The 12,621-nt window shown below is 29.3% G+C and overlaps 1 protein-coding gene across 1 annotated transcript; it reads left to right on the forward strand.

The window, feature by feature from the left end:
* Positions 1-4,582, forward strand: LOC108332483 (NAC domain-containing protein 21/22). The gene is made up of 3 exons (XM_052871109.1): positions 1-282; positions 2,839-3,113; positions 3,875-4,582. The coding sequence occupies exons 1-3, from the start codon at positions 117-119 to the stop codon at positions 4,334-4,336; spliced, it is 903 nt and encodes a 300-aa protein (XP_052727069.1). The 5' UTR covers positions 1-116; the 3' UTR covers positions 4,337-4,582.
* The last annotated feature ends 8,039 nt before the right edge of the window (positions 4,583-12,621 follow it).

The following is a 12,621-nucleotide window of genomic DNA, read 5'->3' on the forward strand; positions in this document are numbered from 1 at the left end:
TCCTTCCTTTATTATACTTCTCCAAATTTCTCACTTCAACTTTCAACCTCTTTTCTCTGTCATCTTTCTCTTTCTCTTTCTCTTTCTTCTATCTACACCTGTATTCAAACCAAAACATGAGCAACATAAGCATGGTAGAGGCAAAGTTGCCACCAGGGTTCAGGTTCCATCCAAGAGATGAAGAGCTTGTGTGTGATTACTTGATGAAGAAGGTCACACACAATGATTCCCTTCTCATGATAGATGTTGACCTTAACAAGTGTGAACCTTGGGATATTCCTGGTGAGTAGTATTCTTCTTCTTATATATATATATATATATATATATATATATATATATATATATATATATATATATATTTGTATATCATGCATTCTCTGATATAAACTATTAATCATGTTACATGCCATGTTTCTTATAACTTCTCTATATATATGTATGATGATTAGAGTCTTGACACAATTCATTTAGTTTTTCTTCTTATAAGTGAAACTGGGAAAGATTCTGCTTGAGCCAGAAAACTTTGTGTGGTTTTCTTCACCTCACAATCAAGGACAAAGTCACCCCACATGATACTTATAATGGGCATGCAGCATGCTTGATCCATTCCAGTTTCCTATTACGGTTGATAAAGTACAAAATGAGTTGTTGCTTTCATTTGTTTTGAATTCTTGTGATGAGGGGGTGAGGTGATGATAGCAACTGCAATGGCTATTATAGATCCCAATCTATACATGCACTTCTGATAGTGCTTTGATGGCAAACAATATATAGCTGCCATCTGTAACTAGTGAGACATTACAGAATACCTCTAATTCTTACACATCAATTCATCAGAAAATTATGGTTCATCATCAACTTTTCATTAACCTTCTGGTTTATGACATGATTCTGTTTGCTTGGTGAAAGAACAACATCAAAACCGTTCATCCTTTTTCTTTCTGATATATCAGTAATTCCATGTGTGATGTATGATCCATGTTAGTTGAATATTTTCTTCCTTGTTAATAATTGGAAAAACATCACTGTTGTCAGTTTGCATTTTCTTGTGGGACATAACTTTAATTTTCAGTTTGCACTTCTGTACTATATTATATAATAAAGATAAAATATATTAGAGAAGCTATTTTTATTTTAATAAAAAAAATTGTCTTCCGTACTTAATAATTATTAATGATATATATGAAAATGTTAATAAGGAATTGTGGATGCAGATACAGTGCTCTCTCATTGAAAGGGATCTGTGCACAGTTAGGTTGGAAACTTTGAATGGGAAGCTCTAAAAATCATATATGTGCATGTACATATATATATATATATATATATATATATATATATATATATATATATATATATATATATATATATATATATATATATATATAGATAGATATAGTTTATATATGATAATATTGTAATATTATCCAACGGTTAGTGCATGATATACATCACCTTCATAACTTTTTTTCAGTTTTGAAAATTTTGACTCATTGAATTTTGTCCTATTATAAAGTGTTTGACAGTGATTTTTTCACCAAAATAATTCAAATAATGATTTTCATTGCAAAAACACACCTGCACATGAACATCACCCCCTTACATGTCATATTAAAGTGATTGAACTCTCCCAAGCCTTATCACTATTCTAGCTGGATCTCACCATGTTCATAGTACTTTCATGTCAAAAACAATTACACTGTAAGATTTGACTTATCATAAGAAACACAATTAGATTTACATTTTCTCTTTAACTTTCTTGTCCTGATTGCCTTTGTTTTTCCCCCCTTCATCAGTTGAATAATAATTTGCAGCAACTATTACTTTACTGATAATTTAATCCCTTATGTAAATTTTATCTCCAAACAGGAAAAATGATCTCTTTCCTTCTTAATTTTTAAATATTTTTAAAAGCACTTAAAATACCTGTGTATTTATTTATTTTGGTACCACATGAATAATTATTGAGGTGCTTAATAACATTTTTTTTATCAACAAGGACAAATAGAGATTTCAGGCCTGATATGATGGGTCAACATTGCTTTGGTGTGCTAGGCCATGTGTTCATAGTTTACATTATTATAGAAATAATACAAACTGTTTGATTATGAAATCAACATAATTAGTTTTGTATTTTATATAAGCATGTCATATAGGAAAAGAAGCTGATAAGGATAGGTAAATCAGAAGAAACAAGAGCAATTAATGGAAGAATTATAAGCTGGTTATAAATAGGGGCCTATCTGAATAGTAAACAGAATAATTTGTATTCAGATAATAATAATTGCTTCTCATCAAGAACGATTTGGTTTTTGTATTTTTCTTTAAACTGTTTTCTGATTGATTATTATATATACGTGTGTGCATTTCTAAAATAACCCAGACTCTATTATACAATGGAATAATATGCATATAATAACTTTTATTTCCTTGTTCTGCCAAATCAAAATTTTCAATTCTTCTAATAAGACAAAGTAAAGAAAACCGTACTCATTTAATTTAGGATTATATTATAAACAAAAAGATAATATTGTTAATGTGAACAATTGTTTTTAACTAATCATAGTTGACTTGAACACACGACACACCTTATTGACCTAACTGCACATGTTACTCTTCTCACTGAAATCAAGAGATTATACATCAGCTGAAAAATATAAGCACCCCTTTCTTTTCTATACATTTGAGTCACTTTTTAACTTCAACTTACATAGTAACAATGATATTCTACAACACAACATACAATTTTTTTTCTCTACAAATTACTTATAATGTATCATTATTTTGGCAATGATATTCTTAGATTGTTGATAGTAATTCTGTGTTGTAATGGTTATGCAGACACAGCATGTGTGGGAGGGAAAGAGTGGTATTTCTATACACAAAGAGACCGTAAGTATGCAACAGGATTACGCACAAACCGTGCCACTGCCTCAGGGTACTGGAAGGCCACAGGGAAGGACAGGCCTATCCTACGCAAGGGCACCCTTGTTGGCATGAGGAAGACTTTGGTGTTCTATCAAGGAAGGGCACCCAAAGGGAGAAAAACTGAGTGGGTGATGCATGAGTTTCGCATTGAAGGGCCCCATGGACCTCCTAAAGTTTCTTCTTCTAAGGTATATATATATATATATACACTAATGGAATGAGTTTAAGTCTTAGTGTGTAACATTATCAACTGATTATATATTATCATTGATATTGAACAATTTTATGATGAGATAACAGTGATTATATATTTATTCTGACTGAATAAAATATGAAAAGGATCTGGTTTCTTTGTTCTCTAAACATGTTTCATTTACATGCATTTATCTGAAGTATTTTATGTTATGTTGTGACAACATTTTATTCCAGCTAATGCATATTGGACCAAAATGAGTAAGCAATGGGGAACCTGTTTTTCCATTAACCACTTTGAATGGTCAGTATATACATAGAATATTATGTTATACATAGACTTTAGGGAAGGACCTTGTTTGGTTTCCTTTGCATGCATCAGGGAGGCAGCTAGTGATTTGCAATAAAAAATTTGAGGACTTTTGACTTTTAGGGATAGTTTTTGCTCTGTGCCAAAACCAAATTTGTCTCACTTGGCTATTGGCTAGAATGTGACTACATAAGATATATGGGGTAGCTGACCTAAGAAGATCCTATTGGATTTTTTTATTTTACACTTATGTAAGCCTATGAAAGCACCAAATTCTTCCATGTGTATGGTATTTGGCTTTGTGTTGAGAGCAGCCACTACACACACACACACACATATATATTATAAGATCAATCAAATTGTTTTCCTTTCACTTTATTAACTTTTTGGCCTAATCCAAAATTAAAAGAGGTTTGCTTAAACAATGTGCACATTATGTGAATACAGGAAGACTGGGTTTTGTGTAGAGTGTTCTACAAAAACAGAGAAGTTTCAGCCAAACCTAGCATGGGTAGCTGCTATGAAGACACAGGCTCTTCATCTCTTCCTGCATTAATGGACTCTTACATTAGTTTTGATCAAACTCAAGCTCATGCAGATGAGTTTGAGCAAGTGCCCTGCTTCTCCATTTTCTCTCAGAACCAAGCAAACCCTATTTTCAACCACATGACAACCATGGAGCCTAAATTACCTGCGACTGCATATGGAGGAGGAGCACCGAATTTGGGTTACTGCTTAGACCCTTTATCCTGTGACAGAAAAGTGTTGAAAGCTGTTTTGAGTCAGATCACAAAGATGGAAAGGAATCCTCTGAACCAAAGTCTCAAAGGGTCTCCAAGCTTTGGGGAAGGAAGCTCAGAGAGTTATTTATCTGAAGTGGGGATGCCTCACCTTTGGAACAATTACTGATGTGGGACTTCATTCCCCAATGCCACCATGGCAAACAAAAATTAAAACAAGAAAACAAAAAATGAAGATGAAATTAATCCATTGTTTGAAGTGATGGTGAGTGCCTATGTTTTTACCTGTGGTGTTTGGCTATTACTATGATACACATCCCTCCATTATGTGTCCCAATATATTAGGAAAATGGGACTTGTAATTCAAACTTATAAATATTTGTAGTTAATTCTAGTTAGTGAATGATTTTTTTTTGTTGCCAAACTCTATCTTGAGCTTCATGATATTAATATCTTTGAAAAACTATTTTTATGATGAGAAAGTTTGAACTTGATTCTCTTATATCTTTAAAATATACATTAATCTTAATATTTTAAATTATATTAAAAACATTTTTAATATACTTATCACTATATTTTAAAGGTTAAGGAGAGAGACAATATCAAGATATTAATAAAGAAGCTGAATTCAGAAAATTTTCAACAAAACCTTTGTATTGTTTAACAATGAATCATTCTTTCACATAAATGTTTTCTTAAAGTTACATAATATTTTAAATCCAAATACAATGAATCAATATTTTTAAGTTAAATATTTAAATTAGGAAAAAATATTGAATTTGAAGTTATCACCTCTCAAGTTTCTAACTATTGGAGGGTTAATTTCTTTTTGTATTGTATCTCTAAAAAATTACAGCACCTAAGAAGATAAAACAAAACAGTTTTATGTTCATACATTATTAGAACAAATAAAGTTAATACAGTAAATATTAAAATAAAAATGATAAATGGTGAGCCTTACAAAATTAGAATAAATTTATGTGATATGAAAGTGTTGCTATCATGTGTCATTGTGACATTTTATTGGACCAAAATATATTATAATTCTTACAAAATCTTCACCACAACCACCAAATAATAGACTAAGAAATGAACAAAGAGTAAAACTAAATATTTTTTGAGTGCATGATCAATAACTAATATAAAAGGATTAAATTTAATTGTTGTGTTTCATATTCTTAAAAACTAAGTTGAAAATTTGTAGTTACAATAGCAGCATGGAAGATATTTTTCTTGAAATGTTTTAATAATCCCTAGCAATAATTTGCTTAGGTGAAAAAGTTTATGTGAAGTGCAATGTCAAACACATTAAAACAAAGGAAAATTAATCATCTTAAAAGTGTCCCTTTTGTGGGGTTGATTAATTGGAAGAGACAATTACTATGAGAGAAGACTAAATCACTATGATCTCAGCTTAAGGATTCGCTGACTTGTTTGCTGTTTTCTTCTTTATTTTTTTAGCTATGCTTTTCATCAAACCAACCACCTTGATTGCATCTTCAACTATGAGACTTTTAGTTTCATCTACACTTTAAAATGTCTAAAACATCACTTTTATCATTTCATCAAATAACATCTATCGATAACTAACAAATATTAATGTAATTTATGTTCTTGATCAAATTTGAAAAACTATTCATCCCATTTTATAAATCAATTAAAGGACATTCAACAAAGATAAAGTATATATTAATAAAATAACTTACATAATTTCTAATAATATGGTATTTTAATACTTAAAAATAATGTTATTATGATTATTTCATAATAAAAAGTTATTGACACAATATAATAATATTATTATTATTATTTCATGTGATCGATATTATTGATTTGTCCATATTTCAGTCAATTTTACCAATGATATTTATATTCATTTATGAATCTTATTTCTAATAATATGAGATTTTCAATATATATAAAATTAAAAATATTGTCTACACTATTTTGTCTTACAATTTAGTCATTATTTTCTCATAAAATTTACTTCTCCTACAATTTGCGTAATTCAATTCTCGTAAAGTTTACAATTTATTCAATACTTTTCAATTAATCCACTAAATAAATTTGGTGCTTATTCACAGATCACACAGTCTTACCCTCTATTTATAATTATTTTGTGAATTTTATTATCTGAATTTTTCTCACTTTTTACCGTCTTATTTTATAATTTTAGCACATTTTACTAATTTGTTAAAGTTCAAAAACATGTTGACATATTATAAAAACAGCCAAGACTAAATTACTCCAATATGTAGAAAAAAAAACAACGTCATTCTGCTGATATTTTATTTTTTAAATCTTTCTTCTAACCATATTGTAATATATTTAATATGTCGGCCAAATACGTAAAAATTTAAAGATATAATAATAAAGTATACCAACAAATTACAAAATGGTGAGAATTGTTTGATAAAATATATCATTAAGTTTAACTTTAAAACACAAAGTAATAGTAAAACTTAGTTAATTATATAGTTCATCAAATGTATACAGTTGCTAATCTTAATAATATCCGTAATTATAAAATTTTACATTAAATATTCGCACAATTTACCAAAATAAAATTTTAATTGGAAAAGTAGTAGTGAAAAGACCTTGTAGTTATCCAAATAAACACATTGATACGAAAGGCAAGAATTGAAGAATTTATACAATGTAAATGTTGTGTTAGTCAGAGTTCTTAAATAGTAATTTATTACTGCCACCGACAATTTAGACTATATTTCTTTTTAAATAATACTCAATCACCTTGACCATTAATATTTTCAATCCAAAAATAAATAACTGAAGTCAATTAATAATCTAAAGTGCTTTCAACTTTGAAACAGGTGTAAGAAACAAGTGGATCTATATTGCATGTGAGGCCAAAACGCAAAATGTTAAGATATCAGTTAATAAGTTCCAATGGAAGACAGATAACGATTATTAGACAAATTGTGATAAACAATGAAGTTTTTTTTTTCAAAATAAAAACCATAAATAAAACGTTTATTATAAATGTTTTGGTTACGAGGTTGAAGTTATATTTTCAACAAGTTCCATATATTTTAAAGTTTTGTCTTTGTTACGGTTCTTCTTCTAAACTATTCAGTCAAATTAGGAAGTTATATGTAAAAGGTATAATAAATACAATCACTCATATTTTTACTTCAAACATGTATTTATAGATTTCAGAATCAATTTTGGATTATTGTCGACCTAATTATGGTCCAATTGTGCTAATCGTGTTTTGTCGTAAGTTAATCATCATCAGATCTAATTACTTTTTAAGAGTAACCATTTGGTTGATGGACCATAACTAAACACTCTTCCACAGGTGGTCGTTGTTGTTGATAGTTTTTGTTACTAATCAAATCCTAAAATCTAATGTTAATATGTTATATTGAAAGCAATAAAATATTTTTGGGTGAATTTTTGGGTGAAAGCAATAAAAGTTTCCCCAAATAAAAAGATAATACTTTTATAATTTTCTCAAAAATAAATCACATTTTTTATTGGAAATAAAACAAAAATTTAAAAATAAAAAACAAAAAACAATCATAATTAATATTTGTCCCTCCCACACTTATTTCAAAAGTTATCTTTTATAAACTTATTTTTGGGAAGAGACAAAAAAAACTTTTGAAACTTTTGGCTCAATATGACCATATGTCAAAATTTATTTTCTTTAATTTTATAAAGTACAAGTCTCTCTATATGATTTTATTAATTTTTAAAATTATATTTTTAATAAAAACAAATATTTTTAAATTTTTAATAACATTTTTTTATTTATGCTAAAAACAAAAAATAAGCATGCATGCATCTTTAAATTTTTATCAACAATGATATCAAATGAATTTAAATCTAACTTGTTTTCCTGTTGTAGCAACCTTTCTTTTTGTTCCGCAATTAAGTTAACAAATATCACCACTAAAAATCTACTTTCATTGTTCACATCAACAAACTAAATGTGTGAAGCATGTGGTTTCAACTCAATTTCAACATCATTTGTATTACGATGATTAAAGGATCATCAGTAATCCTCATAATCTCATATTGTGAGCAAAAATCTACACTTGAAGCAGTTGACTCTGTTGCTTCATCATTAACAAATTCAACAACACTTTTAGTAAAAATATGTATGTTCATTAGTAGACATATCAACATGATGTGATTCTATAGTTGGTTGTTGATTTGATATTTGAATCTTGATGTTGTTCACATCAAATATCCAATTCTACAACCTCTAATCCATGTCCTCTCTCATTTTCCTAAATTCAATATTTTTGTTCAACCATTATCTTCGGAAAAAATTCTAACACAGTCTCCCTAGCTTTGTCATTCATTAGTTGACTTAAATCACCAGACATTTGTTCTCCTCTAATAACTAACTTTAGAAGTACATCTTTCATGTCGTGTTGAAGTGCTTTAAACTCTATAGTATCAGGAAATCTCGAATAGGAGTGGAGAGTGAAATTAACACTTAGAAGTAATTCTAAAAAGTTGTTGTTACTTGCATCATTCATCATGTTGCATAACATTTTATCATTTTCATATCACTCATACACAATATTTTTCCATCTTTGATCAGCTCACAACCTTTCATCTACAATTTATAGTTTTTCTTTCACTCCATCCATTAATAACCCAACTTCTTTATAGGATGGTCCATATGGTTGTTGTTCATATTTCAGAAAATATAATATACAATATAGATCATTTATTTGACGTATAGTCAACTTAGTTATATCAGGTGCAATAATATATGTGACAACTTGTTGCTGATAACCATATGAATCATATGATTGTTAAGGATAGTAATCATATTTTATTTGAAAATCACATTGTTGATTATTTTCATATGAAAAATTATTTTACATTTTTCAAAGAGGTTTTCTGAAAAGAAATAAGTTGAAAGCTTGTTGAGTGGACTTCCAGGAAAAAGAGGTGTGTCTCAATGGACAACTTAAGTACCTTATCTTTCCTTAGTCAAAGTGTTCCCCAACTAGTTTTACAAATTTTCTAATAAAATTCTTCAAACAAAAATTATGAAAAAACACAATTTTACTAAATTAAAATGACTAAAGGAAATAAAATAAACAATAGAAAAAATAGAGAAAAAGAAAATGTTAGTGATAAAAAAAATATAATTAAAAAACAAAAATAAATTAAGAACCAAAATGATAAAAATTTTAACCGTGTTCCTTGTCAATAATGCCAAATTTGATAATGTTGTCGCTCACACAATCAAATTAATACTACTAAACTATAACAACTTCAGTATTGCTAAGATAGGAGCCAACAAAATAGAAAGGTAAATTCAATATTAAGTCGTCTCCCAACGAACACGAAATTGATTTCTAACAAATTAGTTCTGATAAAATCTATACAAAAGGGGTTAGTTAAATAAAATAATAGAAGTAATAAAAGAAAACAAAAGATTAAAGAACAAAATAACAAAAGATAGAAAGAAATTTACAAAAGGATTTAAAAAAAAAACAATGATAAAGAAAATAAGTTGATTTTACTACTTTTTCAAAATGGATTCATCATTAGTTATCTAAAGATTATTCTTCAATTAAATAATGTCTTAGATTTTCAAATTAATCAATGTAAATTCATAATTAATTTGTTGGCGTTCTCACAACCAAAGTACATTCTCAATTAAAAGCAAGAACTTTGTAAATTAATCATGATAAATTTAAGGCTTAATTGCTTAATTGGTTCCCAAATTAAGGGGTTTTTTGTCAACTTCGTCCTCCCTTTTATAAAAGGTTCAATTTCATCCACAGTTTGTATAATTACACCAATCAACTCCATTCCGTTAATTTTGCACAAACAGAGTTAACTTTGTGGTGACGTAGCAAAGAAGTCTACATATTTTTTTCTCTCCTCTGCTTCTTTGCTCCTCTATTGAGTTAAACCATCTAGTTGTGTTGACTAGGGTTAAACCAGAAGTGGTTAAAATAGTTGTAAACCAAAAGTGGTTAATAAAGTAAAATTCTTTTCGCAACCCTTATGATATAACATGTTTGTCAAATTTTGGATTTATCAAATGAATGCTTAAACGCTCAACCTTGTAAATGATTATAAAAAATTGTTGCTTTCAACGTGTTATTTAGAACGTACACTATAGTGTTTGTAAGAATTTCCTCAATTGAATAATAATCGTATAGTGCGTAAAGTTATTGTATTTAGAAATAAAAATGCAGTTGCAAGTTTTATATGAGAAGCGTTTAGACAAGAGATAAATAACAATTACATAGATATTTTTATATTGGTTCACTCCAACTGAGTTACGTCCAGTCTCCTCCGCAAAGGGTTCCACTATAATCTTCAACAATATTACAATTGAGTATTTGCACCACTCCTGGTATTGGACAATCTTGCCTAGATTTCCTTAACTTAAGTGAGTTCAACAAGTGTTTTAATTCTCTTCAGAATTGCAATCAACGATTGCTTACAAGTCGTTCAGACTATTACTCTCACAAAGAGGATGTGAGTACAATACAATGCAGTCTAAACATTCAAAGGCGTTTCTCTTTTTCCTCTTTCTTACAACATTAAGCAAATGCAAATATTACAATGAAACTCAAGAGTATTGCTTTTATTCTAAAGGGTTCCACTATAATCTTCAACAATATTACAATTGAGTATTTGCACCACTCCTGGTATTGGACAATCTTGCCTAGATTTCCTTAACTTAAGTGAGTTCAACAAGTGTTTTAATTCTCTTCAGAATTGCAATCAACGATTGCTTACAAGTCGTTCAGACTATTACTCTCACAAAGAGGATGTGAGTACAATACAATGCAGTCTAAACATTCAAAGGCGTTTCTCTTTTTCCTCTTTCTTACAACATTAAGCAAATGCAAATATTACAATGAAACTCAAGAGTATTGCTTTTATTCTTTTCTTGTCAGAACATGCTTGTTTTTTCACTACTTTGCTTGAAGTAGGTTGTGTAGGGAGGTTCAACATACACACATAAATCTCCACACTTTTTCCCAATGAAGGTATCTTATCTTCTCTTGCTTTTTGTGGGACTTTGCTTGTACTCAACAATGATCATCTCTTGCTCTCCACCTCTCATGATTCATCTGGCTATTTGCCACTTAGCCACCTGCTAGGGCTTCACCTGATCATGGAGGGACGTACTCGTTTAAGCCCAGTCACCAGACCTGAACCATGGGCTCTGATACCATTTGTAGGAAGGTTCAACATACACACATAGATCTTCACACTTGTAAGATATTGTCCGCTTTGGGCTAAGCCCTCACAGATTTGCTTTTTGGTATCACTTTAAAAGGCCTTTTACTAATGAAGGTATCTTATGTGTATATAAACCCATGTCCTTCTCTTGTTTTTTCTGATGTGGGACTTTATTTGTACCCAACATGTTGTACTTTCTTTTAGACACAACTTCACAAGTGAAGAACATTCAGTGAATATCTTTTTTGTCTCTAACATCCACTTCTAATATTTTAATTGAAGCTTGTGGATGCGTGTAAAGTAGGTTATCTACAAATAATAGAGTAGATTGTGCATGCAGCAGATATATCTTATCTCTTATCACTTTTGTTGTTTTTTAACGTTGAACATTTAATGTTATTTAATTCTTGTTCAGAATAACAAAGTGCTTTTCAATTTTCTACCGTTGAAGTACTGTTTAACAATTAAGCTTTTCTTCTAAAGATACCAAATGTTGAGTAGAAACTTCATTATTGGATGAAGTAACAATTTAGCTCATGGTATCGTTTAGACTGATGTAAATGTTTTTTGTGATTTTGCCTTTTAGAGAATAATGTTTAGGATGTTATGTTTTCCTTTGTGTTTTAGGTTTAGACTTTTAGAGTGTTTTTTTTATCAAAGACATTATCTTGATACTTTTTTGTTTTTTCGAGAGTTCAACCGAATACCCCTTGGATATAGTAAGCTTACATGTTTAACTTAAACTCTCTTATACGCTTTGACTTATAATCGTTTATTATTGTGTCTGGGTATTTGATATTAATTTTTTTTATATTTTCTACCATCCTAAATGTTTTTCTAAGACTTTTTTTTTATATTGGCCTAAGACTTATGAGTAAAGATAAGGTGAATTATGAGATGTATAAAAACAAACGGTTATCTACACAACAAAACATTTAGGTTGAATCAAACTTAATTATAAATCGCAAATCTTTGTAAGAAGCAATGCTGAGCCCAGGATGTAATTATTCGTGAAAATATTTTGGCTAGTTCTTCTTTCATCCCTGTAATTTCTAATTGTACCCCCACAATTTTAAAATAACTATTATAAAGGTCACTTTTGGAATAAATTTTCTACGATTTTCAAAACATGAATTTTGAAATGGGATTTTAGGAAAAAAGTATTTGAAAGTGGGCCTGACAGCCCAAATCAAGCGTGTCCAAAAGGACGGGCCAGACCCATTAACACCACCGCCTTAATTTTTCATCACACTAAAA

Source organism: Vigna angularis, chromosome 11 (assembly GCF_016808095.1).
Source record: "Vigna angularis cultivar LongXiaoDou No.4 chromosome 11, ASM1680809v1, whole genome shotgun sequence".
In the NCBI taxonomy this organism is placed as follows: Eukaryota; Viridiplantae; Streptophyta; class Magnoliopsida; order Fabales; family Fabaceae; genus Vigna; species Vigna angularis.

What these genes read in the sequence shown, in the direction of transcription:
- LOC108332483 (XM_052871109.1), top strand. Translation starts at nt 117, where the DNA reads ATGAGCAACATAAGCATGGTAGAGGCAAAGTTGCCACCAGGGTTCAGG. An exon ending in TGAACCTTGGGATATTCCTG is followed by an intron (nt 283 to 2,838) that starts GTGAGTAGTATT and finishes ATGGTTATGCAG; the next exon opens with ACACAGCATGTGTGGGAGGG. An exon ending in CTAAAGTTTCTTCTTCTAAG is followed by an intron (nt 3,114 to 3,874) that starts GTATATATATAT and finishes ATGTGAATACAG; the next exon opens with GAAGACTGGGTTTTGTGTAG.